Genomic DNA, 26,584 nt, shown 5'->3' on the forward strand with positions numbered 1-26,584 from the left:
CACCTTCCTGGAATCAACTACTTCATTGGGCATGAAGCAACTAGTGCAAGGGCAATCACATAGAGCAGGACACACCATAGATGTAGTGTGTTCCAATCTTACCTCGATTCAGGTAGAGGACGCCATCCCACAGGCCTGGTGAGATCACTATTATATTCAACTGACCATTCCAACGTCTAAGTCAGAACAGGTAGCTAGAAACAGGACTACTGAGCCACCAGGACGTAAATGGCATCTGCTATCCGATAACCCCAGCCTTCCAACAATTGCACAAAATAAGATACCTATTCTAACAGGTGATACAGTAGAAGATTCTCACCGCTTCCATAACTGGATGACAACTGTAAGTGAGGAATTAAGTCCCTTAAAGCCTACCAACAGAAAAGGCTATAGGAAAGTACATAATGACCCATGGTTTACGAATGAGCTAGCGCAGCAACATCTGTTCTGCAAACAACTAGAACGGAAATGGAGAAGGGGATACGAGGCGGCAAATCTACAAATCTTCAAAACATATAGGAAATTATATCATCTGGCTATAAAAACAGCCAAAAAAGAGTACTTCAGTAGCAGAATTGCAACAGCTAAACAAAATCAAAAAGAGATTTTTGAAATCGTAAAAATCTTTTATTGATCCTAAAGCACCACATACAGAAATCCCGCCATCCCAGATGCTTTGCGATGACATTGTAACACATTTTGAAGAAAAAATCAAATACATACAATTGGATTTTGAAATTTCAAGTGTTCCTGAACCTTCCAGAGAACATGAGCAAGATCATAGACAGGATAAGCCGGTCTTTCAAACTTTTCAAACTGTTACCTTAGCTCAAACACATGATGCCATCCTGGCCTGCAAGTCAGGCTCTCCACTGGATGCTTGCCCCCCAAGTATATTACACCAGATCATTAATGTAGTGAACCCTGTGGGTAATGACATTGTGAATTCCTCCCGATCCTCTGGGATAGTGCCGGATGAATGGAAATTTGCCATTGTAAAGCCTTTGAAGAAACAACAAAATATAGACTCCACTAATCTTTCCAATTATAGACACATATCCCTTTTGACGGTTCTAGGGAAGATTACAGAGCGAAAGGTTCACAAGGAACTTTCCAGTTTTGCTGAAACAGCACAGATGTTGCATCCCGTCAATCTGTCTTCCGCTCAAAGCATTGAACCGAATCTGCGCTGTTGGAAACATCGGACACCTTGAAATTTATCACAGATAGTGGCAAGAAGGCAATGCTGATCCTTTTGGATCTATCTGCCGCGTTTGATACTATCTCCCATAACATCTTGCTAACCAGACTAAAATATTGCGGTATTTCCAATAAAGCTGTGGCATGGATTACATCGTTCCTGTCCAACCAGGGACAAGTTATCTCCCTGGGCACTTTTCTCTCCTCTAAGCGGTCCATCACAGCGGGTGTCCCTCAGGGTGCACCACTTCTTTTCAATATTTTTATGGCGCCACTTATTGCTCTTATTTCATCGTATGGGATCGAAACAACCTCTTATGCTGATGACTCTCAGCTGATCCGGTCTCTTGAAAAATATTCTACAGAGGCGGAGGAAAATTTCAAATCTTGTCTCACGGCGGTCATCAAATGGATGAAAAACAACCACCTCCATTGTAATACAGAAAAAACAGGAATCTTATTAATTGGGAAAAATAACCCCTTCCAACCCACAAATTGGTGGCCCACAGAAACAGCATACCCTCCACCTTACGTGGAAGTGGCAAAAAACCTGGGGGTATGGTTTGACGCCTCTCTCTCGTTCAAACCACATGCATTAAAGGTGGCGAGTACTTCTTTCGGCCTAATCAGGACTTTGAATTTTTTTTTTGCCTTTCTTCGGCTCGAGGCCAGGAAAACAGTGGCAGTGGCCTTAATACTTTCTCGTTTAGACTACTGCAATAGCCTCCTAGTAGGGGTAAATAAATCTACCCTGAAGAAACTACAGGTGGTTCAACGTGCAGCAGCCAGACTGGTATTGAAACTTCCTCACAGGGCGTCACCATCCGCCGCTCTGAAAAGTCTTCATTGGCTCCCACTCAACAAAAGAATCTTGTTCAAACTTCTCCTTACAGTCTTCAGAGCAGTGCGCCAATTAGGCCAAGCTTACCTGTCTGCAAGATTTAGGCCTTGTACGACAAGGAGGACACTTCGATCTACTTCCGCTAACCACCTTAAAATACCTGACTTCAAACTTAAAACAAGGGGAGGGAAGTCGGCAACTGTGTTAGGGGCAAAGGCCTGGAATCTCATGCCAAGCATTTTTAAGATCTATAGAATCGGAAGAACAGTTCAGGAAGGCACTAAAAACATGGTTGTATGGAACAGCTGATGATTCATGTCTTGCACTCATTTAGTGCCTAATCAGTATCTGCTGTAGCATGTTATCTGGTAGCGCCAGGATTCTTCGGTGGGAGCGACACTTTGAGCTCTATAAAAGATTCATTTAATTTAATTTAATTTCAGATCCACAGTGTGCCAAAGACAGCCCACAGTGTCTTACCTCAAATTGTCTCAAGACGGAGTCGCCAGTGGCCCAAGACTGGCAAAAGAAAGTCCACATTGCAAGTGGCAAGCTTCCATCACAGCATGTGCGCTGAAGACGCACGACAAGTGGCCGGACGCTTCATCGCACTGCAAGCAAGAAGGAGCATGTCACCTGAGGTGACCAACCTTGCCAATCATGCCTGTGCAGAGGCAGGAGCAAGCAGCACTGAAAATGCTGCATTATTTATAGTGGCACGTAGACCTGGAGGACGACACACTATCCCCAATCAAAACAGAGTTCCCCATCATTCTACTTTCCTTCCCCTAATCCTTCCCTTATGCTGCCCCTAATTATAACCCTTTCCCTCATAAAACGTTCTTTAACCTATCTGAACACAAGGTATAAATCCTGAAGAAAATACATTTCCCTGATAGGAAAAGCATATCAAGAATTTGATGCAATGTCAGGCTGAAGTAGAAATAGAAAATCCACTATAAGAACAAGAACAATAAGCCCAATCTAGCCCCAGACCCGGATACGAGTTGTGGGAATCATGCGCACATCCCATTGCAGGATACACGGTCATGCTTCTACTGCAAACACAAAGATGCTAATTTAAAACTTTATTCCGCAGCCACATAGAAGGCTACTCCGAATATAGTCATTAACTCAAGGTGCCATGCAGTGAAAAAGTTCTCTTTGGCGACTCCTACATCTCCAAAGAAATCCAGTGTCGGCTCCATCGCCTGATGTCTAGTAGGCCAACTGTGATTTCCTTCACCCCATGCGCCTTAGAATTGGGATTTTCACAGCTTACTTTTAATTTCTTCGTTTCTTTCGGCTAAAGGTCTTTGAGTCTCGCCCTGGAGGGAGCTTCCCACCTTGTAGAGTGCATCAATGATCTTCTCGTACTTTTTGAGGATGACGGGGCGCTTCATTTTCATGGTGGGACCTGAATATGGAGGAAGAGAAGGGGAAGGTCAATGAAGAGGGGAAATGAAAGGCAAAGTATTTGTAAAGTAAAAATTTAACTTCTCAAAAATCTGTAACAGTCTCATCTGTTGTCTTCTGAAGATGTTCTGACCCTTTGATATTCATTAAAATTAAAACTCTGGTTAATGCCCTTGCAAGTGCATGTATCAGATTGACCCATACTCTAACATGGAGTGATTCTTACAAATACTCACAAGGAGGGGCCGTGGCATGTCACAAGTGCCATCTACAGACACACAACAAATACTCACAAAGGGGGGGCCGTGACATGTCACAAGTGCCATCTACAGACACACAACAAATACTCAAAAGGAGGGGCCGTGGCATGTCACATGTGTCATCTACAGACACACAACAAATATTCACAAGGAGGGGCCGTGGCATATCACATGTGCCATCTACAGACACACAACAAATACTCATAAGGAGGGGCCATGGCATGTCAAGTGCCATCTACAGACACACAACAAATACTCACAAGGAGGAGCCGTGGCATGTCACATGTGCCATCTACAGACACACAACAAATACTCACAAGGAGGGGTCATGGCATGTCAAGTGCCATCTACAGACACACAACAAATACTCACAAGGAGGGGCCATGACATGTCACAAGTGCCATCTACAGACACACAACAAATACTCACAAGGAGGGGCCGTGGCATATCACATGTGCCATCTACAGACACACAACAAATACTCATAAGGAGGGGCCATGGCATGTCACGTGTCATCTACAGACACACAACAAATACTCACAAGGAGGAGCCGTGGCATGCCACATGTGCCATCTACAGACACACAACAAATACTCACAAAGAGGGGTCACGGCATGTCAAGTGCCATCTACAGACACACAACAAATACTCACAAGGAGGGGCCATGACATGTCACAAGTGCCATTTACAGACACACAACAAATACTCACAAGGAGGGGCCATGACATGTCACAAGTGCCATCTACAGACACACAACAAATACTCACAAGGAGGGGCCATGACATGTCACAAGTGCCATCTACAGACACACAACAAAAACTCACAAGGAGGGGTCATGGCATGTCAAGTGCCATCAACAGACACACAACAAATACTCACAAGGAGGGGCCGTGGCATGTCACGTGTGCCATCTACAGACACACAACTAATACTTACAAGGAGGGGCCATGACATGTCACAAGTGCCATCTACAGACACACAACAAATACTCACAAGGAGGGGTCATGGCATGTCACATGTGCCATCTACAGACACACGACAAATACTCACAAGGAGGGGGTCATGGCATGGCACATGTGCCATTATAGACACACAACAAATACTCACAAGGAGGGGCCATGACATGTCACAAGTGCCATCTACATACACACAACAAATACTCACAAGGAGGGGCCATGACATGTCACATGTGCCATCTACAGACACACGACAAATACTCACATGGAGGGGCCATGGCATGTCACATGTGAAATTTACAGACACACAACAAATACTCACATGGAGGGGCCATGGCATGTCACATGTGCAATCTACAGACACACAACAAATACTCACAAGGAGGGGCCGTGGCATGTCACGTGTGCCATCTACAGACACACGACAAATACTCACAAGGAGGGGCAGTGGCATGTCACATGTGCCATCTACAGACACACAACAAATACTCACAAGGAGGGGCCAAGGCATGTCACATGTGCCATCTACAGACACACGACAAATGCTCACAAGGAGGGGTCATGGCATGTCACGTGTGCCATCTACAGACACACGACAAATACTCACAAGGAGGGGCCATGACATGTCACAAGTGCCATCTACAGACACACAACTAATACTTACAAGGAGGGGCCATGACATGTCACAAGTGCCATCTACAGACACACAACAAATACTCACAAGGAGGGGTCATGGCATGTCACATGTGCCATCTACAGACACACGACAAATACTCACAAGGAGGGGTCATGGCATGGCACATGTGCCATTACAGACACACAACAAATACTCACAAGGAGGGGCCATGACATGTCACAAGTGCCATCTACAGACACACAACAAATACTCACAAGGAGAGGCCATGACATGTCACATGTGCCATCTACAGACACACGACAAATACTCACAAGGAGGGGCCGTGGCATGTAACATGTTCAATCTACAGACACACAACAAATACTCACAAGGAGGGGCCATGGCATGTCACGTGTGCCATCTACAGACACACAACAAATACTCACAAGGAGGGGCCGTGGCATGTCACGTGTGCCATCTACAGACACACGACAAATACTCACAAGGAGGGGTCATGGCATGTCACATGTGCCATCTACAGACACACAACAAATACTCACAAGGAGGGGCCGTGGCATGTCATGTGTGCCATCTACAGACACTCGACAAATACTCACAAGGAGGGGCCGTAGCATGTCACGTGTGCCATCTACAGACACACGACATATACTCACAAGGAGGGGCCGTGGCATGTCACATGTGCCATCTACAGACACACAACAAATACTCACAAGGAGGGGCCGTGGCATGTCACATGTGCCATCTACAGACACACGACAAATACTCACACGGAGGGGTCATGGCATGTCACATGTGCCATCTACAGACACATGACAAATACTCACAAGGAGGGGCCATGGCATGTCACATGTGCCTTCTACCGACACACAACAAATACTCACAAGGAGGGGCCGTGGCATGTCACATGTGGCATCTACAGACACACAACAAATACTCACAAGGAGGGGTCATGGCATGTCATATGTGCCATCTACAGACACACAACAAATACTCACAAGGAGGGGCCATGACATGTCACAAGTGCCATTTACAGACACACAACAAATACTCACAAGGAGTGGCCATGACATGTCACAAGTGCCATCTACAGACACACAACAAATACTCACAAGGAGGGGCCATGACATGTCACAAGTGCCATCTACAGACACACAACAAATACTCACAAGGAGGGGTCAAGGCATGTCAAGTGCCATCAACAGACACACAACAAATACTCACAAGGAGGGGTCATGGCATGTCACATGTGCCATCTACAGACACACGACAAACACTCACAAGGAGGGGTAATGGCATGGCACATGTGCCATCTACAGACACACAACAAATACTCACAAGGAGGGGCCATGACATGTCACAAGTGCCATCTACAGACACACAACAAATACTCACAAGGAGGGGCCATGACATGTCACAAGTGCCATCTACAGACACACAACAAATACTCACAAGGAGGGGTCATGGCATGTCACATGTGCCATCTACAGACACACGACAAATACTCACAAGGAGGGGGTCATGGCATGGCACATGTGCCATTATAGACACACAACAAATACTCACAAGGAGGGGCCATGACATGTCACAAGTGCCATCTACATACACACAACAAATACTCATAAGGAGGGGCCATGGCATGTCAAGTGCCATCTACAGACACACAACAAATACTCACAAGGAGGGGTCATGGCATGTCACATGTGCCATCTACAGACACACAACAAATACTCACAAGGAGGGGTCATGGCATGTCAAGTGCCATCTACAGACACCCAACAAATACTCACAAGGAGGGGCCATGACATGTCACAAGTGCCATCTACAGACACACAACAAATACTCACAAGGAGGGGCCATGACATGTCACAAGTGCCATCTACAGACACACAACAAATACTCACAAGGAGGGTCCATGACATGTCACAAGTGCCATCTACAGACACACAACAAATACTCACAAGGAGGGGCCATGACATGTCACAAGTGCCATCTACAGACACACAACAAATACTCACAAGGAGGGGCCGTGGCATATCACATGTGCCATCTACAGACACACAACAAATACTCATAAGGAGGGGCCATGGCATGTCACGTGTCATCTACAGACACACAACAAATACTCACAAGGAGGAGCCGTGGCATGTCACATGTGCCATCTACAGACACACAACAAATACTCACAAAGAGGGGTCATGGCATGTCAAGTGCCATCTACAGACACACAACAAATACTCACAAGGAGGGGCCATGACATGTCACAAGTGCCATTTACAGACACACAACAAATACTCACAAGGAGGGGCCATGACATGTCAAAAGTGCCATCTACAGACACACAACAAATACTCACAAGGAGGGGCCATGACATGTCACAAGTGCCATCTACAGACACACAACAAATACTCACAAGGTGGGGTCATGGCATGTCAAGCGCCATCAACAGACACACAACAAATACTCACAAGGAGGGGTCATGGCATGTCACATGTGCCATCTACAGACACACGACAAACACTCACAAGGAGGGGTCATGGCATGGCACATGTGCCATCTACAGACACACAACAAATACTCACAAGGAGGGGCCATGACATGTCACAAGTGCCATCTACAGACACACAACAAATACTCACAAGGAGGGGCCATGACATGTCACAAGTGCCATCTACAGACACACAACAAATACTCACAAGGAGGGGTCATGGCATGTCACATGTGCCATCTACAGACACACAACAAATACTCACAAGGAGGGGGTCATGGCATGGCACATGTGCCATTATAGACACACAACAAATACTCACAAGGAGGGGCCATGACATGTCACAAGTGCCATCTACATACACACAACAAATACTCACAAGGAGGGGCCATGACATGTCACATGTGCCATCTACAGACACACGACAAATACTCACATGGAGGGGCCATGGCATGTCACATGTGCAATCTACAGACACACAACAAATACTCACATGGAGGGGCCATGGCATGTCACATGTGCAATCTACAGACACACAACAAATACTCACAAGGAGGGGCCGTGGCATGTCACGTGTGCCATCTACAGACACACGACAAATACTCACAAGGAGGGGCCGTGGCATGTCACGTGTGCCATCTACAGACACACGACAAATACTCACAAGGAGGGGCCGTGGCATGTCACATGTGCCATCTACAGACACACAACAAATACTCACAAGGAGGGGCCAAGGCATGTCACATGTGCCATCTACAGACACACGACAAATACTCACAAGGAGGGGTCATGGCATGTCACGTGTGCCATCTACAGACACACGACAAATACTCACAAGGAGGGGCCATGACATGTCACAAGTGCCATCTACAGACACACAACTAATACTTACAAGGAGGGGCCATGACATGTCACAAGTGCCATCTACAGACACACAACAAATACTCACAAGGAGGGGTCATGGCATGTCACATGTGCCATCTACAGACACACGACAAATACTCACAAGGAGGGGTCATAGCATGGCACATGTGCCATTACAGACACACAACAAATACTCACAAGGAGGGGCCATGACATGTCACAAGTGCCATCTACAGACACACAACAAATACTCACAAGGAGAGGCCATGACATGTCACATGTGCCATCTACAGACACACAACAAATACTCACAAGGAGGGGCCGTGGCATGTCACATGTTCAATCTACAGACACACAACAAATACTCACAAGGAGGGGCCATGGCATGTCACGTGTGCCATCTACAGACACACAACAAATACTCACAAGGAGGGGCCGTGGCATGTCACGTGTGCCATCTACAGACACACGACAAATACTCACAAGGAGGGGTCATGGCATGTCACATGTGCCATCTACAGACACACAACAAATACTCACAAGGAGGGGCCGTGGCATGTCATGTGTGCCATCTACAGACACACGACAAATACTCACAAGGAGGGGCCGTAGCATGTCACGTGTGCCATCTACAGACACACGACATATACTCACAAGGAGGGGCCGTGGCATGTCACATGTGCCATCTACAGACACACAACAAATACTCACAAGGAGGGGCCGTGGCATGTCACATGTGCCATCTACAGACACACGACAAATACTCACATGGAGGGGTCATGGCATGTCACATGTGCCATCTACAGACACATGACAAATACTCACAAGGAGGGGCCATGGCATGTCACATGTGCCTTCTACCGACACACAACAAATACTCACAAGGAGGGGCCGTGGCATGTCACGTGTGCCATCTACAGACACACGACAAATACTCACAAGGAGGGGTCATGGCATGTCACATGTGCCATCTACAGACACACAACAAATACTCACAAGGAGGGGCCGTGGCATGTCATGTGTGCCATCTACAGACACACGACAAATACTCACAAGGAGGGGCCATGACATGTCACAAGTGCCATCTACAGACACACAACAAATACTCACAAGGAGGGGCCATGACATGTCACAAGTGCCATTTACAGACACACAACAAATACTCCCAAGGAGTGGCCATGACATGTCACAAGTGCCATCTACAGACACACAACAAATACTCACAAGGAGGGGCCATGACATGTCACAAGTGCCATCTACAGACACACAACAAATACTCACAAGGAGGGGTCAAGGCATGTCAAGTGCCATCAACAGACACACAACAAATACTCACAAGGAGGGGTCATGGCATGTCACATGTGCCATCTACAGACACACGACAAACACTCACAAGGAGGGGTAATGGCATGGCACATGTGCCATCTACAGACACACAACAAATACTCACAAGGAGGGGCCATGACATGTCACAAGTGCCATCTACAGACACACAACAAATACTCACAAGGAGGGGCCATGACATGTCACAAGTGCCATCTACAGACACACAACAAATACTCACAAGGAGGTGTCATGGCATGTCACATGTGCCATCTACAGACACACGACAAATACTCACAAGGAGGGGGTCATGGCATGGCACATGTGCCATTATAGACACACAACAAATACTCACAAGGAGGGGCCATGACATGTCACAAGTGCCATCTACATACACACAACAAATACTCACAAGGAGGGGCCATGACATGTCACATGTGCCATCTACAGACACACGACAAATACTCACAAGGAGGGGTCATGGCATGGCACATGTGCCATTACAGACACACAACAAATACTCACAAGGAGGGGCCATGACATGTCACAAGTGCCATCTACAGACACACAACAAATACTCACAAGGAGAGGCCATGACATGTCACATGTGCCATCTACAGACACACGACAAATACTCACAAGGAGGGGCCGTGGCATGTCACATGTGCCATCTACAGACACACAACAAATACTCACAAGGAGGGGCCGTGGCATGTCACATGTGCCATCTACAGACACACGACAAATACTCACACGGAGGGGTCATGGCATGTCACATGTGCCATCTACAGACACATGACAAATACTCACAAGGAGGGGCCATGGCATGTCACATGTGCCTTCTACCGACACACAACAAATACTCACAAGGAGGGGCCATGACATGTCACAAGTGCCATCTACAGACACACAACAAATACTCACAAGGAGGGGCCATGACATGTCACAAGTGCCATCTACAGACACACAACAAATACTCACAAGGAGGGGCCATGACATGTCACATGTGCCATCTACAGACACACGACAAATACTCACAAGGAGGGGTCATGGCATGGCACATGTGCCATTACAGACACACAACAAATACTCACAAGGAGGGGCCATGACATGTCACAAGTGCCATCTACAGACACACAACAAATACTCACAAGGAGAGGCCATGACATGTCACATGTGCCATCTACAGACACACGACAAATACTCACAAGGAGGGGCCGTGGCATGTCACATGTGCCATCTACAGACACACAACAAATACTCACAAGGAGGGGCCGTGGCATGTCACATGTGCCATCTACAGACACACGACAAATACTCACACGGAGGGGTCATGGCATGTCACATGTGCCATCTACAGACACATGACAAATACTCACAAGGAGGGGCCATGGCATGTCACATGTGCCTTCTACCGACACACAACAAATACTCACAAGGAGGGGCCGTGGCATGTCACATGTGGCATCTACAGACACACAACAAATACTCACAAGGAGGGGTCATGGCATGTCATATGTGCCATCTACAGACACACAACAAATACTCACAAGGAGGGGCCATGACATGTCACAAGTGCCATTTACAGACACACAACAAATACTCACAAGGAGTGGCCATGACATGTCACAAGTGCCATCTACAGACACACAACAAATACTCACAAGGAGGGGCCATGACATGTCACAAGTGCCATCTACAGACACACAACAAATACTCACAAGGAGGGGTCAAGGCATGTCAAGTGCCATCAACAGACACACAACAAATACTCACAAGGAGGGGTCATGGCATGTCACATGTGCCATCTACAGACACACGACAAACACTCACAAGGAGGGGTAATGGCATGGCACATGTGCCATCTACAGACACACAACAAATACTCACAAGGAGGGGTAATGGCATGGCACATGTGCCATCTACAGACACACAACAAATACTCACAAGGAGGGGCCATGACATGTCACAAGTGCCATCTACAGACACACAACAAATACTCACAAGGAGGGGCCATGACATGTCACAAGTGCCATCTACAGACACACAACAAATACTCACAAGGAGGGGTCATGGCATGTCACATGTGCCATCTACAGACACACGACAAATACTCACAAGGAGGGGGTCATGGCATGGCAGATGTGCCATTATAGACACACAACAAATACTCACAAGGAGGGGCCATGACATGTCACAAGTGCCATCTACATACACACAACAAATACTCACAAGGAGGGGCCATGACATGTCACATGTGCCATCTACAGACACACGACAAATACTCACAAGGAGGGGTCATGGCATGGCACATGTGCCATTACAGACACACAACAAATACTCACAAGGAGGGGCCATGACATGTCACAAGTGCCATCTACAGACACACAACAAATACAAGGAGAGGCCATGACATGTCACATGTGCCATCTACAGACACACGACAAATACTCACAAGGAGGGGCCGTGGCATGTCACATGTGCCATCTACAGACACACAACAAATACTCACAAGGAGGGGCCGTGGCATGTCACATGTGCCATCTACAGACACACGACAAATACTCACACGGAGGGGTCATGGCATGTCACATGTGCCATCTACAGACACATGACAAATACTCACAAGGAGGGGCCATGGCATGTCACATGTGCCTTCTACCGACACACAACAAATACTCACAAGGAGGGGCCGTGGCATGTCACATGTGGCATCTACAGACACACAACAAATACTCACAAGGAGGGGTCATGGCATGTCATATGTGCCATCTACAGACACACAACAAATACTCACAAGGAGGGGCCATGACATGTCACAAGTGCCATTTACAGACACACAACAAATACTCACAAGGAGTGGCCATGACATGTCACAAGTGCCATCTACAGACACACAACAAATACTCACAAGGAGGGGCCATGACATGTCACAAGTGCCATCTACAGACACACAACAAATACTCACAAGGAGGGGTCAAGGCATGTCAAGTGCCATCAACAGACACACAACAAATACTCACAAGGAGGGGTCATGGCATGTCACATGTGCCATCTTCAGACACACGACAAACACTCACAAGGAGGGGTAATGGCATGGCACATGTGCCATCTACAGACACACAACAAATACTCACAAGGAGGGGCCATGACATGTCACAAGTGCCATCTACAGACACACAACAAATACTCACAAGGAGGGGCCATGACATGTCACAAGTGCCATCTACAGACACACAACAAATACTCACAAGGAGGGGTCATGGCATGTCACATGTGCCATCTACAGACACACGACAAATACTCACAAGGAGGGGGTCATGGCATGGCACATGTGCCATTATAGACACACAACAAATACTCACAAGGAGGGGCCATGACATGTCACAAGTGCCATCTACATACACACAACAAATACTCACAAGGAGGGGCCATGACATGTCACATGTGCCATCTACAGACACACGACAAATACTCACAAGGAGGGGTCATGGCATGGCACATGTGCCATTACAGACACACAACAAATACTCACAAGGAGGGGCCATGACATGTCACAAGTGCCATCTACAGACACACAACAAATACTCACAAGGAGAGGCCATGACATGTCACATGTGCCATCTACAGACACACGACAAATACTCACAAGGAGGGGCCGTGGCATGTCACATGTGCCATCTACAGACACACAACAAATACTCACAAGGAGGGGCCGTGGCATGTCACATGTGCCATCTACAGACACACGACAAATACTCACACGGAGGGGTCATGGCATGTCACATGTGCCATCTACAGACACATGACAAATACTCACAAGGAGGGGCCATGGCATGTCACATGTGCCTTCTACCGACACACAACAAATACTCACAAGGAGGGGCCGTGGCATGTCACATGTGGCATCTACAGACACACAACAAATACTCACAAGGAGGGGTCATGGCATGTCATATGTGCCATCTACAGACACACAACAAATACTCACAAGGAGGGGCCATGACATGTCACAAGTGCCATTTACAGACACACAACAAATACTCACAAGGAGTGGCCATGACATGTCACAAGTGCCATCTACAGACACACAACAAATACTCACAAGGAGGGGCCATGACATGTCACAAGTGCCATCTACAGACACACAACAAATACTCACAAGGAGGGGTCAAGGCATGTCAAGTGCCATCAACAGACACACAACAAATACTCACAAGGAGGGGTCATGGCATGTCACATGTGCCATTTACAGACACACGACAAACACTCACAAGGAGGGGTAATGGCATGGCACATGTGCCATCTACAGACACACAACAAATACTCACAAGGAGGGGCCATGACATGTCACAAGTGCCATCTACAGACACACAACAAATACTCACAAGGAGGGGCCATGACATGTCACAAGTGCCATCTACAGACACACAACAAATACTCACAAGGAGGGGTCATGGCATGTCACATGTGCCATCTACAGACACACGACAAATACTCACAAGGAGGGGGTCATGGCATGGCACATGTGCCATTATAGACACACAACAAATACTCACAAGAAGGGGCCATGACATGTCACAAGTGCCATCTACATACACACAACAAATACTCACAAGGAGGGGCCATGACATGTCACGTGTGCCATCTACAGACACACGACAAATACTCACAAGGAGGGGCCGTGGCATGTCACGTGTGCCATCTACAGACACACGACAAATACTCACAAGGAGGGGCCGTGGCATGTCACATGTGCCATCTACAGACACACAACAAATACTCATAAGGAGGGGCCATGGCATGTCAAGTGCCATCTACAGACACACAACAAATACTCACAAGGAGGGGTCATGGCATGTCACATGTGCCATCTACAGACACACAACAAATACTCACAAGGAGGGGTCATGGCATGTCAAGTGCCATCTACAGACACACAACAAATACTCACAAGGAGGGGCCATGACATGTCACAAGTGCCATCTACAGACACACAACTAATACTTACAAGGAGGGGCCATGACATGTCACAAGTGCCATCTACAGACACACAACAAATACTCACAAGGAGGGGTCATGGCATGTCACATGTGCCATCTACAGACACACGACAAATACTCACAAGGAGGGGTCATAGCATGGCACATGTGCCATTACAGACACACAACAAATACTCACAAGGAGGGGCCATGACATGTCACAAGTGCCATCTACAGACACACAACAAATACTCACAAGGAGAGGCCATGACATGTCACATGTGCCATCTACAGACACACAACAAATACTCACAAGGAGGGGCCGTGGCATGTCACATGTTCAATCTACAGACACACAACAAATACTCACAAGGAGGGGCCATGGCATGTCACGTGTGCCATCTACAGACACACAACAAATACTCACAAGGAGGGGCCGTGGCATGTCACGTGTGCCATCTACAGACACACGACAAATACTCACAAGGAGGGGTCATGGCATGTCACATGTGCCATCTACAGACACACAACAAATACTCACAAGGAGGGGCCGTGGCATGTCATGTGTGCCATCTACAGACACACGACAAATACTCACAAGGAGGGGCCGTAGCATGTCACGTGTGCCATCTACAGACACACGACATATACTCACAAGGAGGGGCCGTGGCATGTCACATGTGCCATCTACAGACACACAACAAATACTCACAAGGAGGGGCCGTGGCATGTCACATGTGCCATCTACAGACACACGACAAATACTCACATGGAGGGGTCATGGCATGTCACATGTGCCATCTACAGACACATGACAAATACTCACAAGGAGGGGCCATGGCATGTCACATGTGCCTTCTACCGACACACAACAAATACTCACAAGGAGGGGCCGTGGCATGTCACGTGTGCCATCTACAGACACACGACAAATACTCACAAGGAGGGGTCATGGCATGTCACATGTGCCATCTACAGACACACAACAAATACTCACAAGGAGGGGCCGTGGCATGTCATGTGTGCCATCTACAGACACACGACAAATACTCACAAGGAGGGGCCATGACATGTCACAAGTGCCATCTACAGACACACAACAAATACTCACAAGGAGGGGCCATGACATGTCACAAGTGCCATTTACAGACACACAACAAATACTCCCAAGGAGTGGCCATGACATGTCACAAGTGCCATCTACAGACACACAACAAATACTCACAAGGAGGGGCCATGACATGTCACAAGTGCCATCTACAGACACACAACAAATACTCACAAGGAGGGGTCAAGGCATGTCAAGTGCCATCAACAGACACACAACAAATACTCACAAGGAGGGGTCATGGCATGTCACATGTGCCATCTACAGACACACGACAAACACTCACAAGGAGGGGTAATGGCATGGCACATGTGCCATCTACAGACACACAACAAATACTCACAAGGAGGGGCCATGACATGTCACAAGTGCCATCTACAGACACACAACAAATACTCACAAGGAGGGGCCATGACATGTCACAAGTGCCATCTACAGACACACAACAAATACTCACAAGGAGGTGTCATGGCATGTCACATGTGCCATCTACAGACACACGACAAATACTCACAAGGAGGGGGTCATGGCATGGCACATGTGCCATTATAGACACACAACAAATACTCACAAGGAGGGGCCATGACATGTCACAAGTGCCATCTACATACACACAACAAATACTCACAAGGAGGGGCCATGACATGTCACATGTGCCATCTACAGACACACGACAAATACTCACAAGGAGGGGTCATGGCATGGCACATGTGCCATTACAGACACACAACAAATACTCACAAGGAGGGGCCATGACATGTCACAAGTGCCATCTACAGACACACAACAAATACTCACAAGGAGAGGCCATGACATGTCACATGTGCCATCTACAGACACACGACAAATACTCACAAGGAGGGGCCGTGGCATGTCACATGTGCCATCTACAGACACACAACAAATACTCACAAGGAGGGGCCGTGGCATGTCACATGTGCCATCTACAGACACACGACAAATACTCACACGGAGGGGTCATGGCATGTCACATGTGCCATCTACAGACACATGACAAATACTCACAAGGAGGGGCCATGGCATGTCACATGTGCCTTCTACCGACACACAACAAATACTCACAAGGAGGGGCCATGACATGTCACAAGTGCCATCTACAGACACACAACAAATACTCACAAGGAGGGGCCATGACATGTCACAAGTGCCATCTACAGACACACAACAAATACTCACAAGGAGGGGCCATGACATGTCACATGTGCCATCTACAGACACACGACAAATACTCACAAGGAGGGGTCATGGCATGGCACATGTGCCATTACAGACACACAACAAATACTCACAAGGAGGGGCCATGACATGTCACAAGTGCCATCTACAGACACACAACAAATACTCACAAGGAGAGGCCATGACATGTCACATGTGCCATCTACAGACACACGACAAATACTCACAAGGAGGGGCCGTGGCATGTCACATGTGCCATCTACAGACACACAACAAATACTCACAAGGAGGGGCCGTGGCATGTCACATGTGCCATCTACAGACACACGACAAATACTCACACGGAGGGGTCATGGCATGTCACATGTGCCATCTACAGACACATGACAAATACTCACAAGGAGGGGCCATGGCATGTCACATGTGCCTTCTACCGACACACAACAAATACTCACAAGGAGGGGCCGTGGCATGTCACATGTGGCATCTACAGACACACAACAAATACTCACAAGGAGGGGTCATGGCATGTCATATGTGCCATCTACAGACACACAACAAATACTCACAAGGAGGGGCCATGACATGTCACAAGTGCCATTTACAGACACACAACAAATACTCACAAGGAGTGGCCATGACATGTCACAAGTGCCATCTACAGACACACAACAAATACTCACAAGGAGGGGCCATGACATGTCACAAGTGCCATCTACAGACACACAACAAATACTCACAAGGAGGGGTCAAGGCATGTCAAGTGCCATCAACAGACACACAACAAATACTCACAAGGAGGGGTCATGGCATGTCACATGTGCCATCTACAGACACACGACAAACACTCACAAGGAGGGGTAATGGCATGGCACATGTGCCATCTACAGACACACAACAAATACTCACAAGGAGGGGTAATGGCATGGCACATGTGCCATCTACAGACACACAACAAATACTCACAAGGAGGGGCCATGACATGTCACAAGTGCCATCTACAGACACACAACAAATACTCACAAGGAGGGGCCATGACATGTCACAAGTGCCATCTACAGACACACAACAAATACTCACAAGGAGGGGTCATGGCATGTCACATGTGCCATCTACAGACACACGACAAATACTCACAAGGAGGGGGTCATGGCATGGCAGATGTGCCATTATAGACACACAACAAATACTCACAAGGAGGGGCCATGACATGTCACAAGTGCCATCTACATACACACAACAAATACTCACAAGGAGGGGCCATGACATGTCACATGTGCCATCTACAGACACACGACAAATACTCACAAGGAGGGGTCATGGCATGGCACATGTGCCATTACAGACACACAACAAATACTCACAAGGAGGGGCCATGACATGTCACAAGTGCCATCTACAGACACACAACAAATACAAGGAGAGGCCATGACATGTCACATGTGCCATCTACAGACACACGACAAATACTCACAAGGAGGGGCCGTGGCATGTCACATGTGCCATCTACAGACACACAACAAATACTCACAAGGAGGGGCCGTGGCATGTCACATGTGCCATCTACAGACACACGACAAATACTCACACGGAGGGGTCATGGCATGTCACATGTGCCATCTACAGACACATGACAAATACTCACAAGGAGGGGCCATGGCATGTCACATGTGCCTTCTACCGACACACAACAAATACTCACAAGGAGGGGCCGTGGCATGTCACATGTGGCATCTACAGACACACAACAAATACTCACAAGGAGGGGTCATGGCATGTCATATGTGCCATCTACAGACACACAACAAATACTCACAAGGAGGGGCCATGACATGTCACAAGTGCCATTTACAGACACACAACAAATACTCACAAGGAGTGGCCATGACATGTCACAAGTGCCATCTACAGACACACAACAAATACTCACAAGGAGGGGCCATGACATGTCACAAGTGCCATCTACAGACACACAACAAATACTCACAAGGAGGGGTCAAGGCATGTCAAGTGCCATCAACAGACACACAACAAATACTCACAAGGAGGGGTCATGGCATGTCACATGTGCCATCTTCAGACACACGACAAACACTCACAAGGAGGGGTAATGGCATGGCACATGTGCCATCTACAGACACACAACAAATACTCACAAGGAGGGGCCATGACATGTCACAAGTGCCATCTACAGACACACAACAAATACTCACAAGGAGGGGCCATGACATGTCACAAGTGCCATCTACAGACACACAACAAATACTCACAAGGAGGGGTCATGGCATGTCACATGTGCCATCTACAGACACACGACAAATACTCACAAGGAGGGGGTCATGGCATGGCACATGTGCCATTATAGACACACAACAAATACTCACAAGGAGGGGCCATGACATGTCACAAGTGCCATCTACATACACACAACAAATACTCACAAGGAGGGGCCATGACATGTCACATGTGCCATCTACAGACACACGACAAATACTCACAAGGAGGGGTCATGGCATGGCACATGTGCCATTACAGACACACAACAAATACTCACAAGGAGGGGCCATGACATGTCACAAGTGCCATCTACAGACACACAACAAATACTCACAAGGAGAGGCCATGACATGTCACATGTGCCATCTACAGACACACGACAAATACTCACAAGGAGGGGCCGTGGCATGTCACATGTGCCATCTACAGACACACAACAAATACTCACAAGGAGGGGCCGTGGCATGTCACATGTGCCATCTACAGACACACGACAAATACTCACACGGAGGGGTCATGGCATGTCACATGTGCCATCTACAGACACATGACAAATACTCACAAGGAGGGGCCATGGCATGTCACATGTGCCTTCTACCGACACACAACAAATACTCACAAGGAGGGGCCGTGGCATGTCACATGTGGCATCTACAGACACACAACAAATACTCACAAGGAGGGGTCATGGCATGTCATATGTGCCATCTACAGACACACAACAAATACTCACAAGGAGGGGCCATGACATGTCACAAGTGCCATTTACAGACACACAACAAATACTCACAAGGAGTGGCCATGACATGTCACAAGTGCCATCTACAGACACACAACAAATACTCACAAGGAGGGGCCATGACATGTCACAAGTGCCATCTACAGACACACAACAAATACTCACAAGGAGGGGTCAAGGCATGTCAAGTGCCATCAACAGACACACAACAAATACTCACAAGGAGGGGTCATGGCATGTCACATGTGCCATTTACAGACACACGACAAACACTCACAAGGAGGGGTAATGGCATGGCACATGTGCCATCTACAGACACACAACAAATACTCACAAGGAGGGGCCATGACATGTCACAAGTGCCATCTACAGACACACAACAAATACTCACAAGGAGGGGCCATGACATGTCACAAGTGCCATCTACAGACACACAACAAATACTCACAAGGAGGGGTCATGGCATGTCACATGTGCCATCTACAGACACACGACAAATACTCACAAGGAGGGGGTCATGGCATGGCACATGTGCCATTATAGACACACAACAAATACTCACAAGAAGGGGCCATGACATGTCACAAGTGCCATCTACATACACACAACAAATACTCACAAGGAGGGGCCATGACATGTCACGTGTGCCATCTACAGACACACGACAAATACTCACAAGGAGGGGCCGTGGCATGTCACGTGTGCCATCTACAGACACACGACAAATACTCACAAGGAGGGGCCGTGGCATGTCACATGTGCCATCTACAGACACACAACAAATACTCATAAGGAGGGGCCATGGCATGTCAAGTGCCATCTACAGACACACAACAAATACTCACAAGGAGGGGTCATGGCATGTCACATGTGCCATCTACAGACACACAACAAATACTCACAAGGAGGGGTCATGGCATGTCAAGTGCCATCTACAGACACACAACAAATACTCACAAGGAGGGGCCATGACATGTCACAAGTGCCATCTACAGACACACAACAAATACTCACAAGGAGGGGCCATGACATGTCACAAGTGCCATCTACAGACACACAACAAATACTCACAAGGAGGGTCCATGACATGTCACAAGTGCCATCTACAGACACACAACAAATACTCACAAGGAGGGGCCATGACATGTCACAAGTGCCATCTACAGACACACAACAAATACTCACAAGGAGGGGCCGTGGCATATCACATGTGCCATCTACAGACACACAAGAAATACTCATAAGGAGGGGCCATGGCATGTCACGTGTCATCTACAGACACACAACAAATACTCACAAGGAGGAGCCGTGGCATGTCACATGTGCCATCTACAGACACACAACAAATACTCACAAAGAGGGGTCATGGCATGTCAAGTGCCATCTACAGACACACAACAAATACTCACAAGGAGGGGCCATGACATGTCACAAGTGCCATTTACAGACACACAACAAATACTCACAAGGAGGGGCCATGACATGTCACAAGTGCCATCTACAGACACACAACAAATACTCACAAGGAGGGGCCATGACATGTCACAAGTGCCATCTACAGACACACAACAAATACTCACAAGGAGGGGTCATGGCATGTCAAGTGCCATCAACAGACACACGACAAATACTCACAAGGAGGGGTCATGGCATGTCACATGTGCCATCTACAGACACACGACAAACACTCACAAGGAGGGGTCATGGCATGGCACATGTGCCATCTACTGACACACAACAAATACTCACAAGGAGGGGCCATGACATGTCACAAGTGCCATCTACAGACACACAACAAATACTCACAAGGAGGGGCCATGACATGTCACAAGTGCCATCTACAGACACACAACAAATACTCACAAGGAGGGGTCATGGCATGTCACATGTGCCATCTACAGACACACGACAAATACTCACAAGGAGGGGGTCATGGCATGGCACATGTGCCATTATAGACACACAACAAATACTCACAAGGAGGGGCCATGACATGTCACAAGTGCCATCTACATACACACAACAAATACTCACAAGGAGGGGCCATGACATGTCACATGTGCCATCTACAGACACACGACAAATACTCACATGGAGGGGCCATGGCATGTCACATGTGCAATCTACAGACACACAACAAATACTCACATGGAGGGGCCATGGCATGTCACATGTGCAATCTACAGACACACAACAAATACTCACAAGGAGGGGCCGTGGCATGTCACGTGTGCCATCTACAGACACACGACAAATACTCACAAGGAGGGGCCGTGGCATGTCACGTGTGCCATCTACAGACACACGACAAATACTCACAAGGAGGGGCCGTGGCATGTCACATGTGCCATCTACAGACACACAACAAATACTCACAAGGAGGGGCCAAGGCATGTCACATGTGCCATCTACAGACACACGACAAATACTCACAAGGAGGGGTCATGGCATGTCACGTGTGCCATCTACAGACACACGACAAATACTCACAAGGAGGGGCCATGACATGTCACAAGTGCCATCTACAGACACACAACTAATACTTACAAGGAGGGGCCATGACATGTCACAAGTGCCATCTACAGACACACGACAAATACTCACAAGGAGGGGTCATGGCATGGCACATGTGCCATTACAGACACAACAAATACTCACAAGGAGGGGCCATGACATGTCACAAGTGCCATCTACAGACACACAACAAATACTCACAAGGAGAGGCCATGACATGTCACATGTGCCATCTACAGACACACGACAAATACTCACAAGGAGGGGCCGTGGCATGTCACATGTTCAATCTACAGACACACAACAAACACTCACAAGGAGGGGCCATGGCATGTCACGTGTGCCATCTACAGACACACAACAAATACTCACAAGGAGGGGCCATGACATGTCACAAGTGCCATCTACAGACACACAACAAATACTCACAAGGAGGGGTCAAGGCATGTCAAGTGCCATCAACAGACACACAACAAATACTCACAAGGAGGGGTCATGGCATGTCACATGTGCCATCTACAGACACACGACAAACACTCACAAGGAGGGGTAATGGCATGGCACATGTGCCATCTACAGACACACAACAAATACTCACAAGGAGGGGCCATGACATGTCACAAGTGCCATCTACAGACACACAACAAATACTCACAAGGAGGGGCCATGACATGTCACAAGTGCCATCTACAGACACACAACAAATACTCACAAGGAGGGGTCATGGCATGTCACATGTGCCATCTACAGACACACGACAAATACTCACAAGGAGGGGGTCATGGCATGGCACATGTGCCATTATAGACACACAACAAATACTCACAAGGAGGGGCCATGACATGTCACAAGTGCCATCTACATACACACAACAAATACTCACAAGGAGGGGCCATGACATGTCACGTGTGCCATCTACAGACACACGACAAATACTCACAAGGAGGGGCCGTGGCATGTCACGTGTGCCATCTACAGACACACGACAAATACTCACAAGGAGGGGCCGTGGCATGTCACATGTGCCATCTACAGACACACAACAAATACTCATAAGGAGGGGCCATGGCATGTCAAGTGCCATCTAAGAACACACAACAAATACTCACAAGGAGGGGTCATGGCATGTCACATGTGCCATCTACAGACACACAACAAATACTCACAAGGAGGGGTCATGGCATGTCAAGTGCCATCTACAGACACCCAACAAATACTCACAAGGAGGGTCCATGACATGTCACAAGTGCCATCTACAGACACACAACAAATACTCACAAGGAGGGTCCATGACATGTCACAAGTGCCATCTACAGACACACAACAAATACTCACAAGGAGGGGCCATGACATGTCACAAGTGCCATCTACAGACACACAACAAATACTCACAAGGAGGGGCCGTGGCATATCACATGTGCCATCTACAGACACACAACAAATACTCATAAGGAGGGGCCATGGCATGTCACGTGTCATCTACAGACACACAACAAATACTCACAAGGAGGAGCCGTGGCATGTCACATGTGCCATCTACAGACACACAACAAATACTCACAAAGAGGGGTCATGGCATGTCAAGTGCCATCTACAGACACCCAACAAATACTCACAAGGAGGGTCCATGACATGTCACAAGTGCCATCTACAGACACACAACAAATACTCACAAGGAGGGTCCATGACATGTCACAAGTGCCATCTACAGACACACAACAAATACTCACAAGGAGGGGCCATGACATGTCACAAGTGCCATCTACAGACACACAACAAATACTCACAAGGAGGGGCCGTGGCATATCACATGTGCCATCTACAGACACACAACAAATACTCATAAGGAGGGGCCATGGCATGTCACGTGTCATCTACAGACACACAACAAATACTCACAAGGAGGAGCCGTGGCATGTCACATGTGCCATCTACAGACACACAACAAATACTCACAAAGAGGGGTCATGGCATGTCAAGTGCCATCTACAGACACACAACAAATACTCACAAGGAGGGGCCATGACATGTCACAAGTGCCATTTACAGACACACAACAAATACTCACAAGGAGGGGCCATGACATGTCAAAAGTGCCATCTACAGACACACAACAAATACTCACAAGGAGGGGCCATGACATGTCACAAGTGCCATCTACAGACACACAACAAATACTCACAAGGAGGGGTCATGGCATGTCAAGTGCCATCAACAGACACACAACAAATACTCACAAGGAGGGGTCATGGCATGTCACATGTGCCATCTACAGACACACGACAAACACTCACAAGGAGGGGTCATGGCATGGCACATGTGCCATCTACAGACACACAACAAATACTCCCAAGGAGGGGCCATGACATGTCACAAGTGCCATCTACAGACACACAACAAATACTCACAAGGAGGGGCCATGACATGTCACAAGTGCCATCTACAGACACACAACAAATACTCACAAGGAGGGGTCATGGCATGTCACATATGCCATCTACAGACACACGACAAATACTCACAAGGAGGGGGTCATGGCATGGCACATGTGCCATTATAGACACACAACAAATACTCACAAGGAGGGGCCATGACATGTCACAAGTGCCATCTACATACACACAACAAATACTCACAAGGAGGGGCCATGACATGTCACATGTGCCATCTACAGACACACGACAAATACTCACATGGAGGGGCCATGGCATGTCACATGTGCAATCTACAGACACACAACAAATACTCACATGGAGGGGCCATGGCATGTCACATGTGCAATCTACAGACACACAACAAATACTCACAAGGAGGGGCCGTGGCATGTCACGTGTGCCATCTACAGACACACGACAAATACTCACAAGGAGGGGCCGTGGCATGTCACGTGTGCCATCTACAGACACACGACAAATACTCACAAGGAGGGGCCGTGGCATGTCACATGTGCCATCTACAGACACACAACAAATACTCACAAGGAGGGGCCAAGGCATGTCACATGTGCCATCTACAGACACACGACAAATACTCACAAGGAGGGGTCATGGCATGTCACGTGTGCCATCTACAGACACACGACAAATACTCACAAGGAGGGGCCATGACATGTCACAAGTGCCATCTACAGACACACAACTAATACTTACAAGGAGGGGCCATGACATGTCACAAGTGCCATCTACAGACACACAACAAATACTCACAAGGAGGGGTCATGGCATGTCACATGTGCCATCTACAGACACACGACAAATACTCACAAGGAGGGGTCATAGCATGGCACATGTGCCATTACAGACACACAACAAATACTCACAAGGAGGGGCCATGACATGTCACAAGTGCCATCTACAGACACACAACAAATACTCACAAGGAGAGGCCATGACATGTCACATGTGCCATCTACAGACACACGACAAATACTCACAAGGAGGGGCCGTGGCATGTCACATGTTCAATCTACAGACACACAACAAATACTCACAAGGAGGGGCCATGGCATGTCACGTGTGCCATCTACAGACACACAACAAATACTCACAAGGAGGGGCCGTGGCATGTCACGTGTGCCATCTACAGACACACGACAAATACTCACAAGGAGGGGTCATGGCATGTCACATGTGCCATCTACAGACACACAACAAATACTCACAAGGAGGGGCCGTGGCATGTCATGTGTGCCATCTACAGACACACGACAAATACTCACAAGGAGAGGCCGTAGCATGTCACGTGTGCCATCTACAGACACACGACATATACTCACAAGGAGGGGC

General features: G+C 47.7%; 1 protein-coding gene across 1 annotated transcript in view; it reads right to left on the reverse strand.

Annotated features, from left to right (window-relative positions):
- Positions 1 to 611: 611 nt before the first annotated feature.
- The window catches only part of LOC144817688 (long-chain-fatty-acid--CoA ligase ACSBG2-like), a 614,824-nt gene continuing 588,851 nt past the window's right edge, over positions 612 to 26,584 (reverse strand). The window contains exon 13 of the mRNA XM_078674435.1: positions 612 to 3,458. Coding sequence (XP_078530561.1) covers positions 3,313 to 3,458 — 146 coding nt within the window. The 3' untranslated portion in view covers positions 612 to 3,312. The remainder of the gene's footprint in view (positions 3,459 to 26,584) is intronic.

The sequence above is a fragment of the Lissotriton helveticus genome, chromosome 2_1 (assembly GCF_964261635.1).
Source record: "Lissotriton helveticus chromosome 2_1, aLisHel1.1, whole genome shotgun sequence".
Classification (NCBI taxonomy): domain Eukaryota; kingdom Metazoa; phylum Chordata; class Amphibia; order Caudata; family Salamandridae; genus Lissotriton; species Lissotriton helveticus.